At 57.6% G+C, this 11,990-nt stretch overlaps 1 protein-coding gene across 1 annotated transcript; it reads left to right on the top strand.

Annotated features, from left to right (window-relative positions):
- The first annotated feature begins 10,013 nt into the window (after positions 1-10,013).
- On the top strand, positions 10,014-11,743 carry FGF4 (fibroblast growth factor 4). The gene is made up of 3 exons (XM_024133079.1): positions 10,014-10,353; positions 10,960-11,063; positions 11,567-11,743. The coding sequence occupies exons 1-3, from the start codon at positions 10,014-10,016 to the stop codon at positions 11,741-11,743; spliced, it is 621 nt and encodes a 206-aa protein (XP_023988847.1).
- The last annotated feature ends 247 nt before the right edge of the window (positions 11,744-11,990 follow it).

The following is an 11,990-nucleotide window of genomic DNA, read 5'->3' as shown; positions in this document are numbered from 1 at the left end:
CCTAGGATGGACCCCTCCCATCTCTGTTCACTGGGTCTCCCTCCCACTTTGCAAAAAGAAAGGCTCAGCTTTCTGCGCCAAACCTCTCCGTAGCTAGCTCCGGGAGCTCTCTTCTGGTGCAGAAGCCTAGGGCAGCAAACAAAGGCACAAGGTGAAGTCCCAGCTGATACTCCTTCCTGCTCTCCCTGACCTGGAAGCAGCCTCCTGCTAGGGTCAAGGATGGCTGGAGAAAGGCAGTTTAGCCTGCCCAGGGGAGCGGAGGGCCAGAGGCAGGACGAGTCCACTCGATGACCCTGTCTCCCTAATCCCACAGTTGACAAAGATGTACTTCTTCTGACAGAGAGGTCCCTGAGACCAGCAGGCTCCCAGCTCAAGGCAGAGATCTGGCCCTTTCTCTCTATTTACAGATGTGTCCACCTATGGCCTTTCTCAGAGTTAAAAGTCCGAAGTAGAGGTTTGCTATAGAGACGCATATTAACTCACTTGTTTGAATTGAAAAAATGCAGTTAGATGTCTTCTGATGATAATCTGATCTCTCACCTGATCATCAGTAAGTTCAGTAAGGGACTGACCTTACTGATTATGTTGTTATATGGTGGACATTTCCCATACGTTGGATGAATGAAGCCCGTAGCTTCTGGGTGTGGAAAGAAATATATGTAAACATATGATATGTTGGAAGCTTTTTATCACCAGCGTTGGCCAAGCCATACTGAAATCAACAATGGCCCCACTTCCACGCTTTTTTTCTTTCCTTCCGTGATAACGGGTTTAACAGTGTACTTCTGAGTAAAAGAATAACTGGCATAATTAATCGCCCCTTTCACAGGTCTTGGTGAAAAGACCTCTGGATACACTTCCCAGAAGCTGAAGAAGTGTGACTCCAACGACTGATGATACACCCTTTGCTGATTCAGGCAGCTTCTGAGTCTTTGCTGTCAACAAATTTGACTAGGATCTACTGGATGTGTCAGCAGACAGAGCAAGAAAAAACGTTTTTGATGATAAAATAGCATGTGATTTTGAACATATACCTTGTTTGTTCAAATCCCCGGGTGACATCACCACAACAGATCTTCCATTCCATCTAGTCATTTCTGTAAATAAGGCTTCCTGGCTTTTACAACAACAGAAATGGAAAAGGAGAACGAAATTGAGGTCAAATTCCATGTTATTCCAGCAATAAGTAATAACGATCATATGAAATAATTGAAAAAAAAAAAACCCCCAAAGTCTGTCTTCTGTCAAATTAAAAGATTCATTTCCAACGAATTTTATTTGTGCTTTTTACTTGTCCATTATTTGATATCATACACACGGTCTTTTGATCGATCATGTATGATAATAATTATGATGAAAACAAAATCCTAAACAAGAATGTTTAATGCTAAAAGTCACAAGAGGGACTTCCTCTTGTGAGGAAGTCCTGCGCCTCTTGTGGCGCAGTGGTTAAGAATCCGCCTGCCAATGCAGGGGACACAGGTTCGAGCCCTGGTCCGGGAAGATCCCACGTGCCGCGGAGCAACAAAGCCCGTGCGCCACAACTGCCGAGCCCGCACGCCTAGAGCCCGCGCTCGGAAACAAGAGAAGCCACTGCAGTGAGAAGCCTCCGCAATGAGAAGCCCGGGTACCGCAACGAAGGGTAGCCCCCGCTCACCGAAACTAGCAAAAGCCCGCAGGCAGCAACGAAGACCCAACGCAGCCAGAAAGAAAGAAAGAAAGAAAGAAAGAAAGACAGAAAGAATAAAAGTCACAAGAAAGTCATTTTAAAAATATTTCAATTCACAGAAATATTTTGGTTCCAGAGAATCATGATAGGACGATCAAAAAAGATTTTCAAGGTTAAAATTACCTTAAATTTGGATAAAATTGGTGGGGGAAATATAAATGCAAAGAGAAAAGGCCAGGATTTATGATTTTTGGCTGCTAGTGTAAAGCTCATTAATATTTTTTTTTAATAAAAGATGGAAAAAATGGAAGATAAATTGTTATGGTTTTTTAGACTCCGTTGGACACACTAAAAAGAGTAACAGAAGAATTTTATTTTAAAAGGTCAATATTTGAAACACACTAGAGAGTACATTCTTTGCAACTAATTATGACAGATTTTGGATTTCAACTTGGAAAAGTACAAGGGAGCCGGCTCATTCCCGCACACGAGGGTGAAACTGACACTGAGGACAGTGGGCCAGAAAAGAAAAGGAGCTGGGGTTCCCAGTGGACACCTGCCTCCCTGAAGGAAAGAAAGGTGTTGCGCTGGGCTGAGCGAAGCTGCTCTGGGCAGGCTGCCCGGCTTGAGGGGTGAGGCCCAGACACGCTGGCCCTCTTCCCCACTGAGGTCCTCACCCCTGATTGCCTGTCCCTGGGGACAAAGAAACACACATGTCTCCCAAGAAAAAATAATAATTTCCAGACTGAGGTCAATCGAAATCCGCTTTGGGGGAGGGCAGACTTATCCAGGCCTTCAGGGTACACTCCGTGGGCCTTAAACAGCCGGAAGCATCTTAGGCAGGTGACACACCAAGTTCAGAAGTGCCCGGGGGCAAAGGAGACCTGAGGGAGGGATCCAGGGAGGTATTGGCCCCGAAGCTGAAGTCTCTTTTCTGCCCTAAGATCACGTGAGCCTGTCCCCCACCCCCAGGGCGAAAGTGTCCAGACTAAGAAGGATGCTCTGACCAGGTATCAACGCAGACAGCTTTCCTAGATTTCCCCCCCAATCTGGTCCCTGGATGCCCCTCTCCCAGGGAGTAGGAGGGAAGCAGAAGGGAGAGTACCGCCAGCCTCACCATCAGCCTTGTGTCCCACCGCCTCCGAAGACCAGGTGGGCCGTGGAAAGTGACACCAGGGGTTCTTAAAACACCAGGTCACGGCTCGTTCCATTTTGGCCCCGAGAAGCTGAGGTCTGGCTGAGGAAACCCACCTTCTCGGAGAACGCAACCCCCCGCCTCGCTCCCCCATCCCCCCGCCCCACCTCCATTCATTTCATTCAGTCCTCCCAGAAACCCTCCCAGGTGAGCACGATTATAGGCTCAACTTGACAGAAAAATCAACAGAGGCTCAGAGAGGGTGAGTGACTTGCCGGAGGCCACACAGCCCCTCAGAGGAGGGGCCGGCTGCTGGAACCAGCTTGGCCCACACGTCCCATCACCTGAGCAGCCTTTGGGACGTCACTGCCCCTTGATCTGGGGCCTGTGATTGATTATTGCCCTGCAGGATAGGCGAGTAGGGGCAGGTGATATTTTGAGGATTTTCCTGGCTTTGCTGTCCTAGAGGAGCAGAGAGGGAAAGAAAAGAGACCCGTCTGGGGCACGGATGCCACACACAGCCTGAGCACGAGGTCCAGAATCTTCCCTGGGCCCAGAGAGTCCATCCAGGGTGCTGGAGTGAGAGGAAGAGGAGGCGCGAGAGCAGGAGGAAGGAGTGGAGTGGCCTGAGCTGACCTTCCAAAGGACCTTTCTTCCACCCCCAGCGCCCCCATGGTGACTCCTCTGAGGGCCGCTCAGGGCCCCTCGTGGGCTGGGGAGCGGGGAGGACGAGGGGCTTCGTCCGCCTTCTCACACTGAGACTGGCTCAGTCCCGTGCGTCCTGCTGCAGCTGACCCGGGGGGCTGCGGGGAAAAGGGTGCAGCCCGCTGCCTGGGCTGCTGGGGCGGGCGGGGGGCGGGGGGGGCGGGCGCCACGCCCTCACCACGCCTCTGATGCCCGCATCCCAGACTTTCCCGTGCTCAGCCCGCCAGGCCCACCGGCCACGCCCTGCAGGGTGGACTGAGGCTTGACCTGAGCACCCCCGGAAGGGGATCCAAAGCCCCACCCCGGTCCACAGGCCTGCCCACCTCTCCCAGCACTGGCTCCCTCTTTCTTCTTGAACACCCAGATGTCTTCACCTGTGGATCCTGCCCCCTTGACCCCTCTGCTGGGGGCACCCCACCTTTCCATGGAGGCTCCTTCTCATCCTGTAGGGCTCAGCTGTTCCATCCCCAGGACCCCGGGACTCTACAGTGACCCTTTGTGTGTGTCTTCAGAGCGTGTCCCATGGTCTCCACGCTGCAGCCTCTTGCTGGTTTGCTGGTTTAGGGTCTCTCCCTCCCCAAGATGTAAATTCTGGGAGATCAGCAGCTGTGTGACTCAGGCAGGGAGGCAGCCCTGGGACCTAGAATGCCAAGTAGATGGACCTGAGCCAGGGGGTTGGACGTCAGGATAACCCTGGGTGGCCTTTTCCTCCTTTGGCCGTCTGCTGGCTGCCGTGAAACCAGAGGGTCGGATTCAATGCCCCTGGGTGGGTCTCTCTAGCTCTGTTTTTGATCTGAACTATTAAAAGGAGCAGGTGGGGAGCTGGGCACTCGACTGTGTGTTCTATGATTTTCTTTTTCTTTTTCTTGGCGGCAGTGCGCGGCTCGCAGTATCTGAGTTCCCCGACCGGGAACTGAACCTGGGCCCCCGGCAGTGAAAGCGCCAAGTCCTAACTACTGGACTGCTTGGGAATTCCCTCTATGATTTTCTAAGTGAACAAATCTATTGGGGTCATGGTACCAGCACGTGGAGCTGGATCTCCACCCTGGAGTTCACAAAAGATTTTCACCCGCATGGTTTGGACCTCTGACAAGGTTGGGGGCGCGAGCTCTGTTTTACAGACGAGGAGACTGAGCCTGGTTTGGCGTCCAGCGCCCTAGTGTGCGTTCTGCCTCTGCTATTTGCCACCTTGGTGACCTTAAGTGCGTTGCTCAAAGGCTCTGAGCTTCGGATGATTCTTCTGTGAAATGGTGACCGTAAGCCCAGCTCCACCTTCCAGGTCTGGGTGAAGGGAAAAGGCCATCAGGTGTGCAAAGCCCGCCAGAGCCACGCCGGATTCCTGGAGCACCCAGGGCCGGGGACACATCCCAACCATGACGTTATCTGGAGAGATGCTGCCAGTCCCCAGTGGCTCACAGTGGAGACGGCAAGCCCGGCACCTCACAAGTCTGATTCCTCCGATTCTCTCCACGACCATGTGAAGGTGGACACTGGATGCCGAGGGGCTAAGCAAACTGCCCAGGGCACTCGGGTGAGGGCAGGGCTGGGCTGTGCTCCAGGCACCTGGCACCCTGCCCCGCGCTCCTATCAACCCACTAAGACTTTGTGTGATGCTCGGTGGGCGCGCGCCAGCCCGTTCTGAGTACTCAACACCTATCACCTCATTTAATTCCCCCAGAAGCCCACTTCCCCGGGGTCGAGCATCTAATATGTGCAGAGACCTGCACACGCATGTGTCTGCCTGGTGAACTGCTCTGTTGAGCTCCAGCTGCAAAAACTGGCCCCGTGCCTGTCACTCAGACCTGGCTGGGCTAGCCCAGGGTTGAGGAGGAGACAGAAGAGAAACAAAGCGGGGGGATCAAGTGGGCACAGAGCCACCTCCGAATCCCATCCCCTTGATGCCCCGTGATCAAGGTAACCAAAAACAAAAGGGCTATGAGAATGTATATATGTATAACTGAATCACTTTGCTCTACAGCAGAAATTAACACAACACTGTAAGTCAACTAGACGTCAAGAAAATAAAATTTTTAAAAACCCTATCAAAAAAAAAAAACCCAAAAACCAACAGGGAATTCCCTGGCGGCCCAGTGGTTAGGACTCGGTGCTTTCACGGCCAGAGCCCAGGCTTGATCCCTGGTTGGGGAGCTAAGATCCCCACAAGCTGGGTGGCATGGCCAAAAACAAACAAACAAACAAACAAACAAAACAAAAAGCTGTGGAAAGCAGTATGGAGGATCTTCAAACAATTAGAATCACCATGTGATCCAGCAATTCCACTTCTGGGTCTACACCCAAAAGAAGTGAAAGCAAGGTCTTGAGCAGGTATTTGCATACCTGTGTTCCGAGCTGCATGATTGACAGTAGCCAGAAGGTTGAAACAACCCACGTGTCCATCAACAGAAGAATGGATAAACTAAATGTGCTACATTCATACAATGGAATACTGTTCAGCTTTCAGAAGGAAGGAAATCCTGACACAGGCGACAACGTGGATAAACCTTGAGGACATTATGCTCGGTGAAATAAGCCAGAAGCAAAAGGACAAATACTGTGCGATTCTACTTATGGGAGGGCCCTAGAGGAATCAAATACATGGAGACAGGAGAATGGTGAATTACTGTTTGATGAGCAGAGTTTCAGTTTGGGAAGAAGAAAAAGTTCTGGAGGTGGATGATGGTGGTGGTCACACACATGTGGTCCTTCTTCTTTTTTTTAATGTATTTATCTATTTTTGGCTGTGCTGGGTATTCGTTACTGCGCGCCGGCTTTTCTCTAGTGGCGGCGAGCAGAGGCTACTCTTTGTTGTGGCGCGCGGGCTTCTCACTGCTGTAGCTTCTCTTGTTGCAGAGCACGGGCTCTAAGCCCGTGAGGGTTTCAGTAGTTGTGGCTCGCGGGCTCTAGAGCGCAGGCTTCAGTAGTTGTGGCGCGCGGGCTCAGTAGTTGTGGCATGGGCTCTAGAGCGCAGGCTCAGTAGTTGTGGCGCACAAGCTTAGTTACTCTGCGGCACGTGGGATCTTCCCGGACCAGGGCTCAAACCCGTGTCCCCTGCGTTGGCAGGCGGATTCTTAACCACTGCGCCACCGGGGAAGTCCTAACCACAACTTTTAAAAGCTTTAAAACATTGTCGTAATCTCCCCTTTCTTTTGGAGGTTCTAAAAGAAATTGTGTTTCTTGGGTTGCTGCAGCCCATGTAGACATGTCTCTACCTCCAGCCTTACCCTTCTCCTTGAAGCCATTGTGAAGGCCTTCTCACTAAGGCCAAGAAAAGGAAGTTCAACAAGAAAACCGTTGAGCCATTTGCAAAGTTTGCAGCCTGGGAGCCCTGCCCCAGGCTGAGCCCTGTCACTCCACCCTAAGAACTAGAATTGAATTTTTATGCTGCACTTTTTATTATTATTATTACTATGAAGCCAAGTAAGTTCTTAACAGCTGGGCTGGTTGTCTTGAGAAGCTCTGTCACTCTTTCAAAGGAGAAGAAACCAAGACGATAATGACATTGCGATTTGTCTGTAGGTTAAAAAAGGTCACAAGAAGATTGTAGGCGGGGACTGGCCGGTTTCAGTTCTGAGCCTTTGTTCCCCTCTGACACTTTACCCCTCCAGTCACGGCTGGTGTTGTGATGTAGGGCCTCCCGTAGGATAAAAATGTGGGTTGGTTATTTCACACACTCTGGGTGTGGACTGTTAGCCGGGCGCAAGGAGACTGGGGTCTGAAGGGCTGACTATATTCAGCCTTCCCCTACGGCCCACACCCTGTTGTCGAGGTTGGCAACCCCGGAAAGGGGTAACTGTCATGCCCATTTTACAGATGGAGAAACTGAGCGAGATCCGAAGCTAAAGGCTAAAATCGTATGACCAACAGAGATGGTCCCCCAATGTGACGCTGAGGCAGGGACCACAGGGCCCAGAACCCCTACTCTGCAGGCTCCCCTGCACCCCAGGCTCTTGGTAAACTAGGCTCTTCAGGTGCCTCAGGGACTACTTCCAGTGGAAGGGAGGGTGAGCAAGTAAAGGAAGATTCCTTAAGGGCTGAGAAGAAGCAACAACCAGATGGACTGGGCAGAGGAGACTGCCGGGGGGCGGGGGGGGGTCACGGCAGGTCTCCCGAGTGGCTGATATTTGAGGGGAACCCTGAGTGGGGAGAAGTCATCATCTTCCAATGCGGAGGCTGGAGAGACGGAAACAAGACCCTGAGGACAGTGGCCAAAGGGGAGCATCTGGGAGATGCGGGGGAGGTGAGGAGGGGGGCCAGGGCAGGAGTCAGGTGAAAATAACCATCCTGTTACGTCCTCCACCTGCAATCCTGGCGGATTAACCCTCATGGCTCCTGCTGGCTGCTTTGGACAGTTGAGGAGGCCAAGGCCTGAGGGGCTCAGGGACCCACCGTGAGTCAGGGTGAAGGGGGAACCAGGGCTCAGCACCTAACACCCCCGCTGGCTGCCAGCCCTTCAGAGGACAGTCCCTGGGAACACCTGCCGTGAGGGTGGGACGGCAGTTCTGGGAGATGAACCAGCACAGGGTCCTTCACTGAACTTGCCAGCAAACAGGAGAGATGGAAAGGGAGCTCCCTGTGGGGTTGCTGGGAAAAGAGGGGCCACACCCTGTCAGGAGCTGGGAGGAGACCTCAGAGGGCCTGGGTCCCACCGCCCCAGAGGAGGTGCCCACGTGGACCCGGACTGAAGGAGGGGAGCCCGCCTTCCAAGCAGTTTTGCAAATGGGGGTTTAGGGGCCCAGAGGTGGCAGGACTTGCCCAGGCCACACAGAGAGCGAGGCACAGGGCTGGGGCAGGTTCTGGTCTCCTGTGCCCCATGGGGGTGAGGGGGCCCAGGGTCCAAGCAGCTGCAGAGCTGGCCTTATAGCCGTGACTGGCAGCCCTGAGCCGGTACCCGGCCTCCCAGGAAGGCTCGGCCTGGACGGCCACTGCTTGGTCAGGCTGCAGGCCCAGAGGGTGCAAAGGCTCTCACGGAGAAGTCTGGAGACCAGGTGCTGGTCCTGGCCAAGACCACTCACTGAGCCCTGGGGGCCCCCTTTCTGGCCTCAAGCCAGAGACCTCCAACCTCCTAGGTCCCCTCTGTGATCTGAATGAGCCCCAGCAGGGTTCAGAGGTCGGTCCAAGGGCTCCTCAGGCAGGAACGGCGTGGGAGGCGGGGAGGCTGAAGAGGCCTGGGTATGATGCCTCTGGTCACAGGGGCTGGTGGCCGCAGGGGGTAGGGTGGGCTCCGGGCCCCCTGCAGCGGTGGCTGGGCGGGATCTGCTGGGAGGTGACAGCAAGGCTCCTCAGGTACAACTGAGAACAGGGATTTTCACACCTAGGTGAGCCAGCATCTAGCTGGACCCCACCCCCATCAGGCCATAACGGGCACAGAGGGGGGTGGGGACAGCAGGTGGGGGAAGGGAGCCTTCCTAAAGCCTGGCCTGGGTCCCTGCTAGGTTGGCTTCTGACTATGGCACTTGAATACCCCTGCTGCAGAATTAAAGGGGAGGGGGACGAAGGGTGTCCCCTATGGCCCTGGCCCCTGTCCTTGCATGGGTGTGTGTGTGTAGGGGGTGCAGTGCCGTGGCCTCCCGGGGTGCACCAGCTCACCCCCTGTCTTCTCTTAGCACCGCCCACTCAGGCCCCCTGCTCAGGTGATGCCTCCAGCTGGTATACACAGCTCCATCCCTGAATCACCCAGAGCGCAGGTGGCCAAACCCAGGCCCTGCCTCCCTCCACCCTGCAGCGCTGGATTCTTCCTTCCAGGCTCAGGCGCTCGCTGCCCTTACCCGCCCCTCGTTCCCAGGTGGGTCCACAGGGTCCCAGCGAAGGAACAGGTTCCGGGAGTCCCTGAAAGGCAAAGCGCAAGGAGTGACTTCTCTGAGCTGAGGGTACCAGGTGAGGGCGGCACCCAGGCCGCAGGAACAGAGGCGGAGAAGGGGCCCCGTGGAGACGGGACAGGCAGGGACAAAGTGCAAGAAGCAAAACTTTGGCTGCGAGACGAGAGTGGAGGAGACGCGAGGGTCGGGACCGACAGGTCCATGGGCCCAGAGAAGCCAGGGGTGGGGGCCGGGGACCCTCCAGGTGGCACTCGCGGCGCTGGTCCCCGGCCTCCTCCCCTCCCCCAGCCCTGATTGGCAGGCGGCCTGCGACCAGCCGCGAGCGCCACAGCGCCCCGGGCGCCCAGGCGAACGCAAACGGCCCCCTGCGGGAGTGGTGGTGGTGGGGGGAGCGATCTGCTATATATAGCGGCTCGGCCCGGGCCGGCCCAGCGCGCAGGGAGGCGCGCACCGCTCCGCAGGGTCCCAGCCCCGGCCGTGCGCCCTCCCGTCACTGCCCGCCTCTCCATGCAGCCCGGGTAGCTCCCGGCGCCTGGGGGCTCCGTCGCTCGCCTCCGGCTTCTTCCCGGCCGTGCACTCCCTGCCCCGGCCCAGGCCGTGCACTCCCGCGAGCCCCCGCCGGCGCAGCTCGGCCCCCGGCTTCCCGGGCGCAGCGACCTGCCCACGGACGCACGGCCCGAGGGCGGGGATGGCGGGGCCCGGGGCGGCCGCGGCCGCGCTGCTCCCCGCCGTGCTGCTGGCCGTGCTGGCGCCCTGGGCCGGCCGAGGGGCCGCCGCCGCGCCCACCGCACCCAACGGCACGCTGGAGGCCGAGCTGGAGCGCCGCTGGGAGAGCCTGGTGGCGCGCTCGCTGGCGCGCCTGCCGGTGGCCGCGCAGCCCAAGGAGGCTGCCGTCCAGAGCGGCGCCGGGGACTACCTGCTGGGCATCAAGAGGCTGCGGAGGCTCTACTGTAACGTGGGCATCGGCTTCCACCTCCAGGTGCTCCCGGACGGCCGCATCGGCGGCGTGCACGCGGACACGAGTGACAGTGAGTGGGGCGGGGCGGGCGGGAAGCCTCGGGGCCCGGGGCAGCGGCCGCCCCTTCCAACTCGCACCCGAAGGTCTCGCCTGACACCTGCCCGCGGGCCCTGGGAGCCGGGGCGGACTCGGGTTCCGGCCCCTCTGGCGCGGGGGCGCCGGGGACGCAAACGCGCTCGGCTCCTGGAGTCGCAGGCGCGACCGGCTTTGCGCAGCCGGGCGGCCGAGCCCCGCCTCCCCGCCTTCAGAAGTCCGGGCTCGGGGTCACGGATTCCAGCGCCTTCGCCCGTGGGTACCGGGAGTGCGGCGCGGCCACCGGCACCTGCGGGGGCCCGGGGCGCGCGCCCGTGCTGGGGCCGGACTCGGGGGCCGCCGGGGCCACCCCTCTTCTGCCGTCCCGCACTGGGCGCGGCCGCCGCCGGGCCGGCCCCGGGGGCGAGCCCGCGGGGCTCCGGGGGCCCTTCGGGGGCGACCTGCGCCGGGGACCCGGGTCCTTCGCGCTCACCTCCACCCCGGAAGTGGGCGTCCCGGAGGCGCGCGGGCGGAGGAGGGGGCCAGGCCGGGCGGCGAGGGCCGAGGGCCCCGGGCCCGGGAATGACCCGCGCCCCGCCCCCAGGCCTGCTGGAGCTCTCGCCCGTGGAGCGCGGAGTGGTGACCATCTTCGGCGTGGCCAGCCGCTTCTTCGTGGCCATGAGCAGCAAGGGCAAGCTCTACGGCTCGGTGAGTGACGCGGGGCCCGGCCGAGCAGCCGGGCGGCCTCGTGACGCTTCCGGGCCACCCGACGCCGGCATGTGGACCTGCGGTGGGCTCCCAGGATTGGAAACAACCCCCTCCGAGGCCCTGAGGCAGTGCGGCTGACCCCGGGCCGGCCCAGACAAGAGGCACGGCCCCAAGACAGGGACAGCGTCCCTGCCACCCTTGGGTGGGCACTTGCCAGTCGGTCAAAGGGTGTCACTGGGAGGGAGCCCCTCACTGTAGCCCCTGGGGGTGGGGGGGTCCCGGCGGGCAGGACTGCAGTCTTCAGGGTGGACACAGCGGTGACGAAATTTTCTGGCTGCCAGGTCCCTCTAATCACCCTGTGAAGGCCTTGGCACCCTGACTTGCCAGGAGAGGCCTCGCAGCCAGGGTGGGACTGGGAGAGGAAGGAGTCTCTGACCACGGCCCACAGGGCTCCCTTGGCCCGGAGATGGCTCCACCTGACACCGCTTCTCCTTCCCCGCCAGCCTTTCTTCACCGATGAGTGCAAGTTCAAAGAGATACTCCTCCCCAACAACTACAACGCGTACGAGTGCTACAGGTACCCCGGCATGTTCATCGCCCTGAGTAAGAGCGGGAAGACCAAGAAGGGGAACCGGGTGTCACCCACCATGAAGGTCACCCATTTCCTCCCCAGGCTGTGACCCTCCGAGCCCCCAGGACGGGAGTGCCAAGGGCCACCTTGGTGCCCTTTCTTCGGATGGACGGTTTTAGCTCAAGAGTAGGTGTCAGATATTTAAATTAATTATTTAAATGTGTATATATTGCCACCAGATTATTTATGGCTCTGTGGATGTGTTTTGTATCTTTCTGAAAAAAGCAAACGAACAAAAAAAACCCCACCAAACCCTGACTTTTCTGGTAAAGCCGTAGAGACCCTTCCACTGGGTT

The sequence above is a fragment of the Physeter macrocephalus genome, chromosome 18 (genome assembly GCF_002837175.3).
Source record: "Physeter macrocephalus isolate SW-GA chromosome 18, ASM283717v5, whole genome shotgun sequence".
In the NCBI taxonomy this organism is placed as follows: domain Eukaryota; kingdom Metazoa; phylum Chordata; class Mammalia; order Artiodactyla; family Physeteridae; genus Physeter; species Physeter macrocephalus.
The sequence above is the reverse complement of the archived record's forward strand: the minus strand, read 5'-3'. Positions and strand labels throughout refer to the sequence as shown.